A 17,293-nucleotide genomic window follows, 5' to 3' on the forward strand; every position below is an offset into this window, starting at 1 on the left:
ATACACACAAGAGTAAAGGTGAAACTTAAATATGAGAAATTAAACTTTAAAACAAAAAAGAAGTTTTTTTAAATTTGCAGTTGTTAAATGCTCTACTGAGGGAATGACACTTCATACTTATAGGATTCATTTTTCAAGGCCAGAGAGGTTGTTCAAGAATAATTATGACGTAGTACAATGTTAAAAGCTCAGTTACGCCTGATAAGTAAGACTTAACTTTTTCGTTGATCCTCATGGCAAGAATAGTGGCTGAATAGTTTGTGCTTTGACTTAATCTGCAAAGATTGCTATGGCGCCCTCTCTGGAAGATTAGAGTATCTCTGTCAAAACTTTTTTTTAATTCTTTCATTGTATGTGAAAATTCTTGGAAGCCCAGCATTTGGATGGTGGCGTCATGGTGATGTTACTGGACAAGTTCAATTCCTACCACAGCAGCTGGTGGAATTTTAATTACAGATTTATTAATTAATTGAATTTAAAGCTAGTCTCATGAAACTATTGGATTGCCATAAAAACCCATCTGGTTCACTAATATCCTTTAGAAAAGTAAATCTGCTGTCCTTACCTGGTCTGACCTACATGTGACTCCAAATCCCCAGCAATGTGGTTGACTCTTAACTGCCCTAGCAAGCCACTCAGTTGTACCAAATTGCTACAGAAAACTAAAAAAAAATCCAGATTCCTGTTTTTAACTGCATACGCGCGGATGTCAGAATTTGCTGTTGGTTTTACTCAGTACTCGAGGTGAGGCTGACTGTTTCACTATTATTACAAAAAATGTAATTCTTTTTGTTTAAATTAACTCTTATTTTTCCCCACCATGTAAGAATGTTCATATATATTAAAATAAATCACATTACATGTTTAATAGGCTGTAGGTCTTGGGAGAATGAAGCCCAACGTACTTGTGATGGGATTTAAAAGGAATTGGCAATCTGATCATCCACAGAATGTGGAAAATTACATTGGCATCATCTAGTGAGTAACCAACAACTCTGTACTACTTTAGTAAAAGGCAAATAATTGTAAAAGGAGGTAACTTTAGACTTTAAGTACTATTGATAATGAGAATTTATTTTTCAAAGTGTTATAATTTTAACAAGTTTCATCGTATTCTGATTTGTAGGATGTTATATTTTGGGCTTTTCCCAACACATGCAAGGCTAAACTATACACTGTATCATGAACTGAAACTTGTATCTTTGCTACCCACTGATTATGGGTGAGCATAGGTAACCCTGAATTGTAGTAAATGCTTGCTGGAGAGGGTTGTGTGACTTTGGAATTCTCCACCTCAGAAGGGGTCATTGAATATTTTTAAGGTAGAGGTAGATAGATTCTTGGTAGGTAAAGGAATCAAAGGTTATCAGGGTTAGATGGGAATGTGAAAATCAAAACACAAGAAGATCAGCCATGATCTTATTGAACTACGGAGGAGGCTCGAGGGGCCGAATGGTCTACTCTTGTTCCTATTTCATATGTTCTTATGTGTGAGGTCCACCACAGTTTTCTGTCACTAAAGAAAATGAAAAAAGAGACAACTGTCTACAGGCTAAAACTACTATTCAGCTTTTTTTTCCCCAACTGAGCAGGTCTGGAGTCACCTGTATGCCAGACCAGGTAAGGACAGTAGACTTCCTCCCTAAAGGACATTAGTAAATCAGATTTCTTAATTGGATTTAAATTCCACCAACTGCCGTGGTGGGATTTGAACCCATGTCTCCAGACTATCAGCCTGGGCCGCTATATCACTAGTCAAGTGACATTACCACTATACCACCATCTCCCCCACACCATTAGTTAATTAAACTTGCTCTTGAATCTTAAGATTTCAAAGGCACCTGGGACATGAGTGAATAGGGCAAGCAACTGTGTGTCTCCTTAACCAATCAGATTGATAAACAGGAAGATTGAGAAGGACGTTTAGTTTGAGAAATAGAGAGGGAAAGAAAGAGATTAAGAAAGAGACACAGGAAGGAAAAGTTTTTTTAAAAATTAGGTTTGCCATTTTTAAAAATCTGCAGCAATTAATACTTGAAGGAGGGAGACTCCATACAGTCAATTTTCTGTCAGCGTGGTGATATGATCCTAGCTGATGTTACTACTGGACAAGTCTGATCCCAGGGTGGAACCCGGCTTGACCTAGATCCTAACTTTTATTTGTTTGTTTAGATACATGGTGAGTGGCTAATGAACAGAATCACAGGAGTCAGCTGATGAACTTCTAACAAATGAATAAAACATTCTTTTAACAAGAAAAGATGAACTCTATTACAATATTCCTTCACCCACAACTATACTTTACAGATTATATAGATTTGAAAGGATAATACATGTTACAAAAGCTATCTTATGCTATAATATTCTCAGTAAGTACGCGGTCCATGTAAACCAATAGGCGGCCTATGGTCAGATACACCACACTCCGAAACCAAGTGACAGATGCCACCCCAAACAGATGCTATGGATCTCTCCTCAACTGCCCCCAGACGCTTGTCACACTGAACTCCATCTTTCACATGAGGGTTTCCAATCTCCACACACCAAGAAGTTGCTTTGGAATCTTCTCCCAAGCCGACGCTTTCTTTCAGACACCTTCCACAAAAGCCCACCTCCAGGGTTTCAAACTCTCCTTCCGATGTTCATCTCCCCTGGGTCATCACATGCATTCAAGCTTTCTTCCACGCACTCTCTCTCACCGACTCAGCCGTCAGCAGTACACCACTGCTTCACATGCCAATAGCAAAGAGTTACAGACCTTCAGTTGCCTCTTTGGACCTTCTGGCTTCTCACAAGCTGTTCTCCCTTTAAATCTGCTTCCTGCAGCCTTCGTCTTTTTAACTTGAAGCTTGGAGCCTTTCTCTCTGCCCCTCACTCTTAACTTACTTAACAGGACTTTTTCTAGGTTCCTGTCCTTCCTTTGACTAGAAGGTCTGCTTGGGGCTTTCTCCTGTTTTCTGTCTCACTCCTTTGGCCTTGGTATCTTTCGGTTCTTTTGGGAAATCAACTCTCTCTGTAGTTCCCTCTCCCAGTGTCCAGTCTTTCCTGGCAGCTATCTTCAAACTGAACTCAAAACTGCTTCGTCTAGTTTTTCTCCGTGTGTGTGGGTGAGGCCTGCCTCTCTGGACCCCTGTTGCTTAGTCAACAACACTGTTTTTTTTTCTAGTCTTGTGTTTGCTTTAACTTCTTTTAAGAGTAGTAAAACTCATTTAGAAATGTAAGCACCTTTTAAAGTGAAACTAAAACGCAACTTGACCTTTTCCTAACACACACATACAGAAATACAAATCAAACTTAAACGTTAAAGCTAAAATTCATCCCTAACACCCACAAATACACACATAACTTACTTAAACTGTCTCTATTTCCTAACAATGGTTGATTGGAAGTTATTAACAATATCATCGTGGTACAGTGTTTCTGTCCTTATAAACAGTGCATATGTAAAGATGCTATCTCGGACAATAAGAAAGGGTTCTATTTCAGAATGACCAAATGGAATGTAAAATCAGATAAAGTTTAGCCCCATGGTGATGTAACCAAGTACCTCTCCTTAAAGGGGCAACGCTGTTAATAATTAATAATGTGAAAGGATTCTGTTTTGTATTTAGTAAATGGAATCACCATATATACTCCTGTAAAAGTCAAATTTTTAAGACCCATTTTTTAGGCAAAGAGTTAAAAAGGGTCGACTTTTACAAGGGTAATGTTTTCGAGGGGCATACTTTCAACTCCAATGCTCACACAACCAGCTGTCTACATAGGACTTAGGAGTAGGCCATTTGGCCCTTTGAGCCTGCTCTGCCACTCGATAGATCACAGCCGATCTGGTTGTGGTCTCAGATCCACCTTCCTGTCTGCCCCCTATAACCCTTGACTCCCTTGTCTATCAAAATGCTATCTAATTCAGCCTTGAATAAATTTAAATGCCTAGCCTCCACTGCTGTCTGGGGAAGAGAATTCCACATGCTAGCGACCCTCTGAGAGGAAAAATATTCTCCTAATCTTTGTCTTAAAAGGGAGACCTCTCATTCTTAAACTAGGTCCCCTAGTTTTAATCTCCCCCACAAGAAATATTCTCTGGGTATCCACCCTATCAAGTCCCACACGAGAACATACTCCGCACAGGTACCTTTTGGGCTGGTGCACACTGACCCTGCAGTTTGTTCCAACCTTACCTCTGTCATGTCAATGAGAAATTAAATTTTAATGAAGTTCTTGGATATCACAGTGGGATAGTTTCACCCTGTGATCTAGCACCGATGCAGAAAGATCAGAAAACTCCTTCAAAACCTTGCCTCTGCTGTGTCACTCTGAGCACAGAGTGGGGCAGTGAGCTGAGTCACAGCAGTGTGTCCTTGGAAAGTCAGGGGTCAACTTTAAAGGGAGGTATATGGAAAATTAAGGTTTTTTTATCGAAAACTCGGGGATCAACTTTTACATGAGATTGACTATTACTCGAGTCTACATGGTATAGGGTTAATGAGCCTAATCCAACAGGCATAAAATCAAATCTAGAAATGACGTACAGGAAAAGACCCACTGGTCCATCCAAACTGTTGCACACAACAGTGATGCCTTGTGCATCATATTATTATACACTTGCCACTCCACTCAGAGCCATGTAACCTCTTGGGAGAGGTGGAAAACCAGATAAAACCCCAGGGCCAATTTGTACCAAAAAAAATAATAATAATCTGGAAGGTTCCTCATCGCCTTAGAGATCAAAAGAGTCCAAGTGACCTTTCTGACTCTAAAGCTACCTTTTGTATTTACTTGACATTTCCTGCTGCTATGTTTAAAATTTGTATTTGAATTATAGCGACTCTTTCGACTTTAATTATGGTGTATGCATGATGAGAATGAAGCATGGCCTAAACATTTCAAGAATGATGCAGGCACATGGTGAGTATATGACAGACATTTCAACACAGATAATATGTATTTAGGGCTCAGGGCCCAGAGTCTGTGCATCCTCATGCATTGAGTTTCATTAATTCCTCAATGACATGTACAGTATGACCACTGTGCAATGAAACTTAATAGGAGCAGGAGTGGACCATATGGCCCCTCGAGCCCGCTTTGCCATTCACTAAGATCGTGCCTGATCGTCAACCTGAACTCCATTTTCCTGTCAGATTCCTGTATTATTTGGTTCCCTTGGAGTCCAAAACTATTAATCTCAGCCTTGAATATACTCAGTAACTGAGCGTCCACAACTCTATTGGGGTAGAGTGTTCTAAATATTCGCAACCTTCTGTGTGAAGAAATTTCTACTCGGTCCTAAAGGACCAACCCCTTAACCTGATACCAAGCTCCCTATTCCAGACTCTTCAGCCAGGAGAAAACAGCCTTTCAACACTTACCCTCTGCAGCCCCCTCCAATTTTATATGTTTGAATGAAATCACCTCTCATTTTTCTAAAAGGCAACACTTTCATCCCAGGAATCAGTCTAGTGAACCTTCATTGCACCCCCATCTAAGGCAAGTGTATCCTTCCCTTAGTATGGTGATCAAAACTCCAGGTGTGATCTCACCAAAGCCCTGTACAACAAAATCTATCCATCTTGGATTCCCCTTTCTGTATCTCTGGCTCTTATATTTCCCCACATTTTCTCTTTCATTGTTACTCTGTCCATTTTCTGCTCCTGTCTCTCTTACCCTTCCCATTCCATATTTCTCTCTTTTATGCTTCTCTTTCCCTATTATCCTCTCTTAATTCTTTCTATTCTCTTTCTGACTAACTGTCCCTGGTGTTTGTCACACATCCTTTAGACTCTCCTACTGCCTCAGACACGATCCTGCCCTTCTTCTGTTCCATCAATCCTAATTCCAATCCTTTTTAATCTCAGATCTCATTCTTCATCTAATATTCTAATTGTTTCACTGACCACCTTCAACAGCCAATGTCACTTTAAGGGGCGTTCTGCATTTGAGACACCTACTTCTCTAATTTCCAGTGAAGGTTCTGACCACTTCCCTACTCACATCCACCATACTGATATTTATTATTTGCCTTTTTATCTGCATTGTTGAATCTACAATTAAAACCCCATAAGCTGAATAATGGATGAAGAGAAGGCGGAATTTAAAACATAGAATTATCTAAGCTTCACATTTTATATTGTTTCTCCATACTAATATGGTCTCTGCTCCTCTGAATTTCTCTCTCGCCTATTCTAGGCTGAAAATACACTACTATTTTTCTCATTCTTGTATCATCACCACTGCTAAAATCAAGACACTATGTTATCCTTATACTCTAAGCCATTCTTTCATAGAATTCAATACCATCTTTTGATTACCAACAATTTACAGACATACACAAGCTTAGTAGTACCCAATTTTTACTTCTCTGTCCCTTCTTTTCTCTAACCTTGGTGGTGTCCTGCATTATAGGCCTTGGCCCTTCAGGCCCTTCCTGTAGGTTTCTGAGTAAAAATAATCAGAGTTTTTAGATTCTTCTGCTGATGATGCAGTTTGCCAACCTGACATGGATTTGGTTCTTTATCTTCACCGTCCATGTTTAATGCTGTATTTGAAGAAAATGAAGATGAGAAAACTATAGGAAATGGGGTTAAAGGCACATGTGAGTTATATTGTTAGACTATATAATATAGTAGTCAAAATATAGTGCAGTAAAACATAAAATGTGAAAGATTAATTGTCTTGCAATAACTTAAACATGATAAATGAAGGATGTAAATTTGCATTGATGATGTTATTTACATTTTTAATGTGCATTGTTAGTGTAATCATTGCTGAATTATTCTGTTTATGCCATGCTGTTTCCATGCTTCTGCTTTTTTACAATGGAGATGTGGGTGGAGTATCCAACCTTTATCACAAATACGAAAGCAAAATATTGCAGAAGTTGGGAATCTGAAATAAAAGCAGAAAATGTTGCGAATACTCAGGTCTGGCAGGAGGGAGAAACCGAGTTAAGGGTGAAACTTTATACACCATCCCCCCACTGGAAGCAAGCTCGGTGGCGGGGGGGGCCACGGTGGTGAGAGGGTGAAGATGGACACCCAGCTGCCTTCTCGACTCACCTGATTAAGCACCGGATGGGAAGGGTTGAGGGCAGCCTTCCAGCCTGGAGGTCCTTAAGTAGCAATTTAAGAGCCTTAACCCACCGCCGCTGATATTTAACCAGCAGCGGGTGGGAACTTTCCATCCAGGAAGACAACTCAGCACACTGTCAGTGTGGCCTACTAGGGAGGGTTCTTCATTCTCAGACACTCTGTGCCCAATTAGGGACCCTGCATCGAGATGGGGGCTGCAGAAAGTCACCCCTCGTGCCCTTGCTTTTAACCCCTCTCACTTCTCACCCTTTCGCAGGCATCCCCCCTCTCTGCCCACACTTGCCTCTCTCCAGGAATCCAATGACAATCCCCCCTAGAGTGCAATACCGGCAGTGGCCACCATTCCCTGTGGCGCTGCCAGTACAGGAGAGCTACGAACCTCTGATTGGTCAGCAGCTTTTGGGGGCGGGATTTCCATTTTACTCAGGGCCTAATTCAATGCAAGGTCTGATGCTGCCCAGGTAAGTGCCTGATCGCCTTAGAATAGCGTCGTGCCTCCTGGAGAAAAGTGACACTTGGTTCCCGCTGGTTTTCCAGCTGGCGGGCGGGTTCTCTGTCACCAACATTAGATTCTGCCTATTAAGTCTGTGACCTTTCTTCCTCTCAGTGCTCACATGAAGTAGGTCAAGATTTCTGGCACTCTCAAAACCATATCCAACTATAATCTCAGCCTTTAAGGAAAGAATGGAGAAAGTTGAAGGGAAAATATATCTGTAATAACTGAAGCCATCTTGAATGGGAATTCATAACCAAACAATGGCAGCTTACTGGGATAAAAGCAAAATACTGCAGGTGCTAGAGATCTGAAATGAAAACACAAAATGCTGGAAAATCTCAGCAGGTCTGGCAGCATCTGTGGGGAGAGGAACAGGAAACAATGCTTCAAGTCCAATATGACTCTCCTTCAGAACTGGAAGTTTTTATTATGGCAGCACACTGGGATTGTTTTGGTTTGAACTGAATGATACTTCTGCCACTTGCTCATTCTATTTTGTAAAAAAAAACATTGCTGTCTATTTTTAATCAGTGGACTCCAGTGCTGTTGTTGTTGCGCAACAGGCCAGTACCATCTTCCAGTTGGAGCAAGGCAAAAAGACCATTGACATCTACTGGCTCTTTGATGATGGAGGTAATATTCAGAATTGTTCATAAATAACAGAAGGAGGAGTTGTATATTTGTTTATTATCTTCTGTTTTGTAGCCCTTTGCAACTGCAAATGCTTAGAATATAATGAGATAAATTCTTTAACGTTATCTATAGAGAGGTCATCGAGTACAATATATTAAAATTGATATGTATGCTGCCCACCCTATCCTAGAGAAAGTTAAACATCAACAATGGGATTTTCTAAAGTTAAGATGTGACTTGCCCATCATTTCCTGTCATATCTGTGGGTCTCCCTTCAATGGCATAGCCCATCCTATTCGCTGTTGTGGTCTTCGTCATGTAGCAGGCCTAGCACTACTGCTAGGTACAGTTACAGAGTACAGCCAGCGTTGCAGTCTTACTGCCTGGATGGAAGTAGATTCAAATTGAGAGATACATCAGCTGAGGCAGAGATTGGGTGAGACAAAGATACGGAGAGATCAAAGGACACAAAGGTAGACAGGCAAGAACCACAGTGGAGAGGACTCACCATGAGCTGTGTTGTAGAAGATTGACTCATCTCTTTTAACGCTATCATGAATCTTCCACCAGGAACAACATTATAATTAATTTCCACCTACTTTGTAGCCAATTTTCTCCATATTACATAGTTTCAAATTTTCATCCACCATCAACTGTTTTCCTGTTCTTAATTGAGAATTATGCCTAGAACTTGGAGAAGGGGATTCAGATGAGGTGTTAGACAACTGAGGGAGGAAGATCAACAACATCATTGATATCCACCTGATTTAGCTTTCTTTGTTGCTTGATGCCACTGGTGGTTACAAGGTAGCCATGGTTCAGCTGGTAGCATTGCCACCTCTGAGTTGCAAGGTCATGGATTCAATTCTCAGTCCAGAGACTTGAGCACAAATACGTAGCCTGATGCTCTAGTGCAGTACTAAAGGAATGCTGCACTGTCAGAGATGCGGTCTTTCAGATGAGGTGTTAAACTAAGGCCCTGTCTGCTATCTAAGGTGGCTGCAAAAGATCCCATGACACTAATTCGAAGAAGAGCAGGAGAGTTATCTGTGTGTCCTGGCCAATATTTACCCCTCGATCAATATTACAAAAACATTATCTGCTCATTATCATGTTGCTATTTGTGGGAGCTTGCTGTGCACAAATTGGCTCCATTACAACAATGACTACACTTCAAAAAACACTTCACTGATTGTAATGTGCTTTGGGACATCCTCAGGTTTAAAATATCTGATATAAATGCAAGTCTTTCTTTCATGGAGTGGGTAATTGTGTTCTCCTGGAGCTTTGCTTTACTATCTTAGTGAGTTAGACAGTTCCCAGAGTTATCGCTCTTATAGTTCTTATGTTCTTATAGGTTATGGAGAGACGGCGGGAATTTGGAGTTGAGGCCAAAATGAGATCAGCCATTATCATGATGAATGGCGGGGCAGGCTCAAGGGGCTGAATTGCCTACTCCTGCTCCTAGATTTTATGTTCTTATCTGTCTCATTCCTCCCCACCACCCCCCGCCAAGTGTCTTTTGTCTCTCACATTGAGACTGTGCAATTAGGGAGGTGGGTCACTGCTTTACATGGTTGTACCATTTCTGTATGGGCTGAGTGTGATGGATTGGGTGATTTCCACCCCCCACCCCCCCACCCACCACCCCTGCCTTTGTCTTCATATGCCTGTATTAATTTGCTTTGTTTAAATATTTATGAGCAACAGATAGTGATGTTCTAAATTGTTTTTGACCTATCCTCCTTAATCCCTCCAGGCCTAGGTCATACACTGGCCATGGCCTGGAGGGAGGTGAAATACCTGTTTCTAAGATAGGCTGATAACCTGTTTCACCATCAATGATGTTCTGAACTGGCCTCTCAGAAGTGTTTGCGAAATCTCCATCTGATCTCCTTTCCTGTCGTGCGGAAATACAGCACGATCATGATTGGCACTTAAACAACATGACTGCGGTGGGGCAGTGAATGGAGCTGCAACTGAGTATTCCAGGATACCTCAAAATGTGAAGCCAAGGTCACTGTCGCCATACTAATCTTTGTTTCTCATTGCTGTAGGCCTCACCCTCTTAATCCCATATTTGCTCACTCGCAAGAAGAGGTGGCGCAGTTGCAAGGTTCGTGTATTTGTGGGAGGTCAGATCAATCGTATGGATGAGGAGAGAAAGGCGTAAGTACACCTGCATCTGGATTATTTTGTGCCTGTTGTCTAGCTATGATAGCATTGATTTGAGTGACCACCATGCAAACCTTCTGAAGACACGGTCTGCTCTTCACAAGATTACTGTCTGAGTTTTATGGTGATGGATGTGAGATTATTAAATCATGGATGTGCCAGCTGCTGGCAAGACCAACATTTGTTGCCCATCCCTAATTGCCCTTGAGTACATGATGGTGGCAATTGAATGGCTTGCTAGGCCATTTCAGAAGGCAGTCAAGAGGCAATCACGTTGCTGTGGATTTGGAGTCGCATATCGGCCATGCTGGATAAGGATGGCAGATTTCCTTCCCTAAAGGACATTAGCGAACCAGACGGGTTGTTACAAGAATCTGGTAGTTTCATGGCCATCATTACTGATAATAGTTATTTATCACAGATTTTTAAAATTGATTGAATTTAAGTTCCCCAGCTGCCATGGTGGAATTTGAACTCATAACTCTGGATTACTAGTGCCTTTACCCTCTCTGTGAATGAAACAGTAATTTTATGGCCTATCCACTAAATATATTACAAAAAAGCAAAATAACCCTAAGTACAATTGCACTAGCAGGCATGTTATAGAATACAATTCAAAATCAAATGGTGTATCACTGTGTCCTCATTGCTTTACTTTGGCACTCATCATTATGTAGATATATTTATGGTTTTAGCTCCATGTATTTCTAATCAGACATTTGCTGAAATTGTATTGAGTCAATTCTCACCGGACTATAACCCTCAGCCTCTACTACTTTTCAGCGTTTTTCAGAAGAAAGGCTATTGCTGTTTGTCACAAGACACTTTATGAGTAATTAACTGTCATCAAAAATCGAATGGAACCAGCATCTACAAGCTTTATCACTTTTTCAAAATACATTATTTTGATGTTTAATTTTGTACTCCTTAAAATGAGTGCGGGAGATTAGTACTGGAAAGTGGATTGGTCCCTACTTTAAGGTCCTTAATATTGGTGTCAGTCACTCCTAGGTCAGGTCTCATTGCCAAGATTAAAAAGAAAATTCTACAATTTTCACATCAGCAGATGAAGATACTGGATTAACAATTGTTAATGTTAATTGTTAATGTTTTAGGATGATTACTCTCTTAAGCAAGTTCCGCCTTGGTTTCCATGAGGTCCATGTCCTACCAGACATCAACCAGAAACCACATCCTGAACAGTAAGGAATATTTCAGCACAATTCTTGTAGTTTTTATAACTCTCTGCAACATAGAGTGCTAGTGATTCTAGTTACAGCTCTTTGATTTTATAAGTCATTCTTTCATTTCTCTCCCCCCGCCCCACCCCCCAAACGTTGTAGTTTAAAGAGGTTCGAGGATCTGATCGCTCCCTACAGACTGAATGATGGTTTCAAGGATGAAGCCGTTGTTAATGAGCTGAGGAAAGATTGTCCTTGGAAGATCTCAGATGAGGAGATTAAGAATAGCAACACAAAAGTATGTAAAAATCAGGCTGGATACTCTGTTCAGTTACTGGTGCTCATTCAAAGGTGACTGGATATGCTGGGGTTGTGTTCATGCCAGAATGATTGTGGACTGGAATGGCTTAGGGATCAGTTTGATAGTAGTTAGACAATATTGATGCAGAAACCCAGATCAATCTCCTCTCAGAAAAGTATGTTGGAATGTAATTATAAATATATTTTACCGTATAGTCATAATGTTCTGGCGTATGGATATCATGATGTTATAATGGGTGTGTATACGTGCATCACCACTAAGTTTTGCCCTAGCTTGGTAACAAGATATAACAGTGTAACAAATTAAACAAGCTCAGCAATAGGACTTGTATACTATTATGTACCATCAACATTTTTCCACTTTGATTTATTTATGTATCCATTATACTCATAGATCAAGGTTATGCTTCTGCTAAACTGGAAGCATAGAATTAAAATCCTTGAGAAAATAATTGTTCAGGGAGAGCTTCATAATGTAATTGTTTTCTCTGCAGTCACTCCGACAGGTGAGACTGAATGAGATCTTATTGGATTACTCCCGTGATGCTGCGCTTATAGTTGTGTAAGTATGAAACCAGTTCTCTGTGATCTCTATCTTTGACTATTTTTGTCCCTTAATTTCTCTGTGCTGCAATGTGTCCAGTCAGTCAGATTTGCATACTAGAACATTTAATTACTATATTTTATTTATCAAATGTAGCTAGATACTTTATGAAAGGATTGAATTTTATTTCAAAATTCTCCTCTAAGTTCTACTTATAATACATATTTACAAGAGTATTCATTGCCTGTCATTAAAAAGCATCAAATTAATAATCTCAGTGGATATCTGCCATTTCTGGCCTTGCTTCATGGCTGCTGCTGTGATGTTGCTGCTTACCCTGTGGGTTGATTGATTTTGTCATGGGTCCTGAAGGCTGCCATATCTGCAGTGCAATTAATTTGTATTTCTCAGATCAAAGCTTCTAGAACAATGAGGATATTTGAAATAAACCATTCAAAAATTTGCATAATTAAACAGCATGTTGGACCTCTTTTAAGGGGGAGGGTGGAAACAGTTAAGAATTCTGATCAACTTTGACACCAATTTTGCTTTTTATGTCAGTTAGTTATTTAAATATTTTTGTTGAAGCGTAGAGTTACTGAGTCCAGTGCATTAGCGAGCAAAATTATAACGCACAAGGTTGAACTAACATGATTATTGAAACAGAGTTAATAATTATCTATACTGATATCAGCTCAGCTCCATTAAGTTATCAGTCACAGTCATATTTCCAAACTAGTTGTGTCTGATATTATCCCAATTAACGAGAATGTTTGAAAAAAAAACGCTGGTACACAACATGAAAAACAGGCTTCATAAGTTATGAGAGTACAATTATACATGCATTTTGTGAACCTAATATACATGCATGGATTTGAATAAATTGTATGAAGTTATTATAGATGTAAAAACCTTTGTTTGAAAAATAGAATTGAAATGGCAGGAAAATATAAAATAATTTACCTATAGCTTGATGAAGTTTTCAGCTGCTCAGCAAAACAAGTGATAAAGTGGTACCATCTGTTTCTATCCATGCTTCTCTTGGCCTTTCCCCGGAGCTAGGGTTATGATTGTTTCCATTTTCCTTCAAATTATCTGCTCTATTACGTCAGGTTATGTTCCCCAAAAATCCCTGACCAAGGCTTGTTTAAAAGGTGTCTACCACTCACTGTAAGTATTGGCTGTGGAAGTACCATTGACTGAGATACATCTTCCCTGCCACACAAAATTGCCTACTTTCCCCTTCCTCCTCAGAATCTTTACAGTGAAGGAAGAGGTCATTTGGCCCATCAAGTCTGCACTGGCTCCCTGAATGAGCATTCTACCTAGTCCCACTCCCCTGCCTTAACCCTGTAGCCTTGCACGTTCTTTCTTTTCAAACAGCAATCCAATTCCCTTTTGAATACCTTGATCGAACCTGCCTCCACCACTCTCTCAGGAAGTTAATTCCAGACTCCAACCAGGATGAAAATATTCTTCCTCACATCACATTTACTCCCCTTTTGCCAATTATTTTGAATCCGCGCCCTCTAGTTCTTGACGCTGTCTTGATTTGGAACAGTTTCTCACTATTTACCTTCAGGATCTTGAATACCTTTATCAATTCTCCTCTCAGCTTCCTTTTCTCCAAGGAAAACAGTCCCAACCTCTCCAATCTATCCTCAAAGTGCCAGGCAATGACCATCTCCAACAAGAGAGAATCTAACCATCGCCCCTTGACATTCAATGGCATTACCATCACTGAATCCCCCGCTATCAACATCCTGGGGGTTACCATTGACCAGAAACTGAACTGGACTAGCCATATAAATACTGTGGCTACAAGAGCAGGTCAGAGGCTGGGGATTCTGCAGGAAGTAACTCACCTCCTGACTCTCCAAAGCCTGTCCACCATCTACAAGGCAAAAGTCATGAGTATGATGGAATACTCCCCACTTGCCTGGATGAGTGCAGCTCCATCAACACTCAGGAAGCTTGACACCATCCAGGTCAAAGCAGCCCACTTGACTGGCACCCCATCCACAAACGAACAGTGGCAGCAGTGTGTACCATCTACAAGATGCACTGCAGAAACTCACCGAGGCTCCTTAGACAGCATCTTCCAAACCCACAACCGCTACCATCTAGGACAAGGGCAGCAGACACATGGGAACGCCACCACCTGGAAGTTCCCGCCAAGTCACTCACCACCCTGACTTGGAAATGTATCGCTGTTCCTTCACTGTTGCTGGGTCAAAATCCTGGAACTCCCTCCTTAACAGCACTGTGGGTGTATCTACACTGCATGGACTGCAGCGGTTCAAGAAAGGAGCTCACTGCCACCTGCGCAAAGGCAATTAGGGATGGGCAATGTATGCTGGCCCAGCCAGCGAAGCCCACATCCCATGAATGAATAAAAAAAATCATAGCTACAGTTCTTTATCAGTCATGTGTTGCTTTTGGGTCTGTAAAATCCTTCTCATACAACTGGGAACTTTCAAGTAAATTAAAATTAAAATAATAATTCATAATGATTTGATCTGAAAAAAAAGAATGAATAACTATGGTGAGATTCCATATTTAAGTTACATTAACCAAATTAGTGCTGGCTACATGTTTGAGGTCCTGGAATTCTCAAAAAGAGCACATTTACTATTTTACATTGTTGGGTTTCTATTGAATGAAATGTGATATTGTGTTGTTCCTTATTTTTTTTCAGTACAATGCCTGTTGCAAGAAAGGATAAATGCCCAAGCACACTGTACCTGGCGTGGCTGGAGATACTTTCTCAGGACTTGCGTGCCCCTGTCCTCTTAATCAGAGGAAACCAGCAAAATGTCCTGACCTTCTACTGTCAATGACATTGGCTCACGGACTGTTCATTTATTCACTTTAACACGCACTTGAACTGAATACTTGCACAAACACTTAACACAACAAAATCGATAGCATGTTGGAAATAAAACTGTTAAGCTGTATCAAGTTTTGTATATCTGTTAGTTTAAGGATCTGAAAGTGTGAGTTGGGTGACTTGAGAATATAAGACCAGCATAAGAGAAAACAACCAAGAAAGGAGAACAACTGAACAAAGCTGACAGGATGTGATTTTACACTTTTTAGATAACCATGTGATTGTGCCAAAGGTAAATTGTCCCTTATCATCCTGTCTACAGTCTTTGACATGGTTGACCACACCACCCTCCTCCAACACTCCCCATTGTCGTCCAGCTGGCTAGGGCTGTTTTCACATGGCTCTGTTCTTATCTAATTGAGCATAGCTAGAGTTTCACTTGCAATGGCTCCTGCTCCTGCTCCTTCATCATTACCTCTCCTGTCCCAAGGATCTATTCTTGGCTCTCTCCTATTTCTCATCTACATGTTGCCATTGGCGACATCATGCAAAAGTACAGTGTTAATTATCAAGTACATCGACACCCTGTTCTACCTCAACATCAGCTTTGTCAACTCCTCCACTAGTGCTAAATTATCAGACTTTTTATCCAATATCCAGGACTGGATAAGCAGAAGTTTCCTCCAATTAAATATTGGGAAGACTGAAGCTATTGTTTTCAGTTCCCGCTCCAAACTCCATTCCCTAAATACCAATTCCATCCCACTCCCTGGCAACAGAATGAGATTCTAGTATTTTCATAACCTTGGTGTCCTATTTGACCGAGATGAGCTCCGATCTCCTATATTTTTGTTTTTTCTTCATTTACGGAATGTGGGCATCGTTGGCTAGGCCAGCATTTATTGCCTATCCCTAATTGCCTTTGAGAAGGTGATGGTGAGCTGCCTTCTTGAACAACTGCAGTCCCTCTGGTTTAGATACACCAACAGTGCTGTTAGGGAGGAAGTTCCAGGATTTTGATCCAGCAACAGTGAAGGGACTGCCTCCGTAATATCGTCAGACTTCACTCCTGTCTCAGCTCATCTGCTGCTGAAACCATCATTCATGCCTTTGTTACCTCTAGATTTGACTATTCCAACACACACCACCTTATTGGTCTCCCACATTCTACCCTCTGTAAACTCGAGGTCATGCCCCTTTCTTAACTTGCAGCATGTCCTGTTCCCCTATCATCCCCTGCTTACTGACCTACATTGGCTCCCGGTCAAGCAACACCTGGATTTTAAAATTCTTATCCTTGTTTTCAAATTCACCCATGACTTTGCCACTTCCTATCTCTGTAATCTCCTCTAGTTCCACAAACTTTTGCAATATCTGTGCTTATATAATTCTTGCCTCTTGAACATCTCCAATTTTAACTGCTCCACCATTGGCAGCCGTGCCTTCAGTTACCTAGGCCCCAAGCTCTGGAATCCCCTCCCTACATCTCTCCGCCTCTCTACCTCACTTTTCTCCTTTAAGACACGCCTCAGAACCTACCTCTTTGACCAAGCTTTTGGTCATCTGACCTAATATCTCCTTATATTGCTTGGTATCATACTTGTTTTATAATGCTCCTGTGAAGTGCCTTAGGATGTTTTCTTACATTAAAGGTGCTATATAAATATAAGTCATTGTTGTAAAATCTCTACTTAATGGAGAAGTAATTTTAACACAAACAAACCAAAAGTCAGCCCACCTGTGTTCATCTAATACATTACATGATGTATCACCCAACCAAATCAATAGTATTGCTAATCCCAATGACAATTGTAAAGCATGGATATTTTGAATATATTATACTACCAAGAATGTTTATTGTGTGTTTGTGGGCCATTACTCAACAGTGAAAGAATCTAGAAAGAGCAATTGGCAGAATTTGACATGTATACCAAGGATAGCAATATGACATGTTAGAAAGTCGCAGATAACTGGTCCATCTAACAACCATACAATCCGTAGCAACAGAGAAACCGCTCCATCTCCGAG

At 40.7% G+C, this 17,293-nt stretch overlaps 1 protein-coding gene across 1 annotated transcript in view; it reads left to right on the forward strand.

The window, feature by feature from the left end:
* The window catches only part of slc12a3 (solute carrier family 12 member 3), a 55,901-nt gene extending 39,176 nt beyond the window's left edge, over positions 1-16,725 (forward strand). The window contains exons 18-25 of the mRNA XM_078542956.1: positions 872-978; positions 4,823-4,905; positions 8,113-8,214; positions 10,272-10,383; positions 11,505-11,591; positions 11,733-11,868; positions 12,386-12,453; positions 15,134-16,725. Of these exons, the coding sequence (XP_078399082.1) occupies positions 872-978; positions 4,823-4,905; positions 8,113-8,214; positions 10,272-10,383; positions 11,505-11,591; positions 11,733-11,868; positions 12,386-12,453; positions 15,134-15,275 (837 nt within the window). The 3' untranslated portion in view covers positions 15,276-16,725. The remainder of the gene's footprint in view (positions 1-871; positions 979-4,822; positions 4,906-8,112; positions 8,215-10,271; positions 10,384-11,504; positions 11,592-11,732; positions 11,869-12,385; positions 12,454-15,133) is intronic.
* Positions 16,726-17,293: the final 568 nt, after the last annotated feature.

Source organism: Cetorhinus maximus, chromosome 6, assembly GCF_964194155.1.
Source record: "Cetorhinus maximus chromosome 6, sCetMax3.hap1.1, whole genome shotgun sequence".
NCBI lineage: Eukaryota > Metazoa > Chordata > Chondrichthyes > Lamniformes > Cetorhinidae > Cetorhinus > Cetorhinus maximus.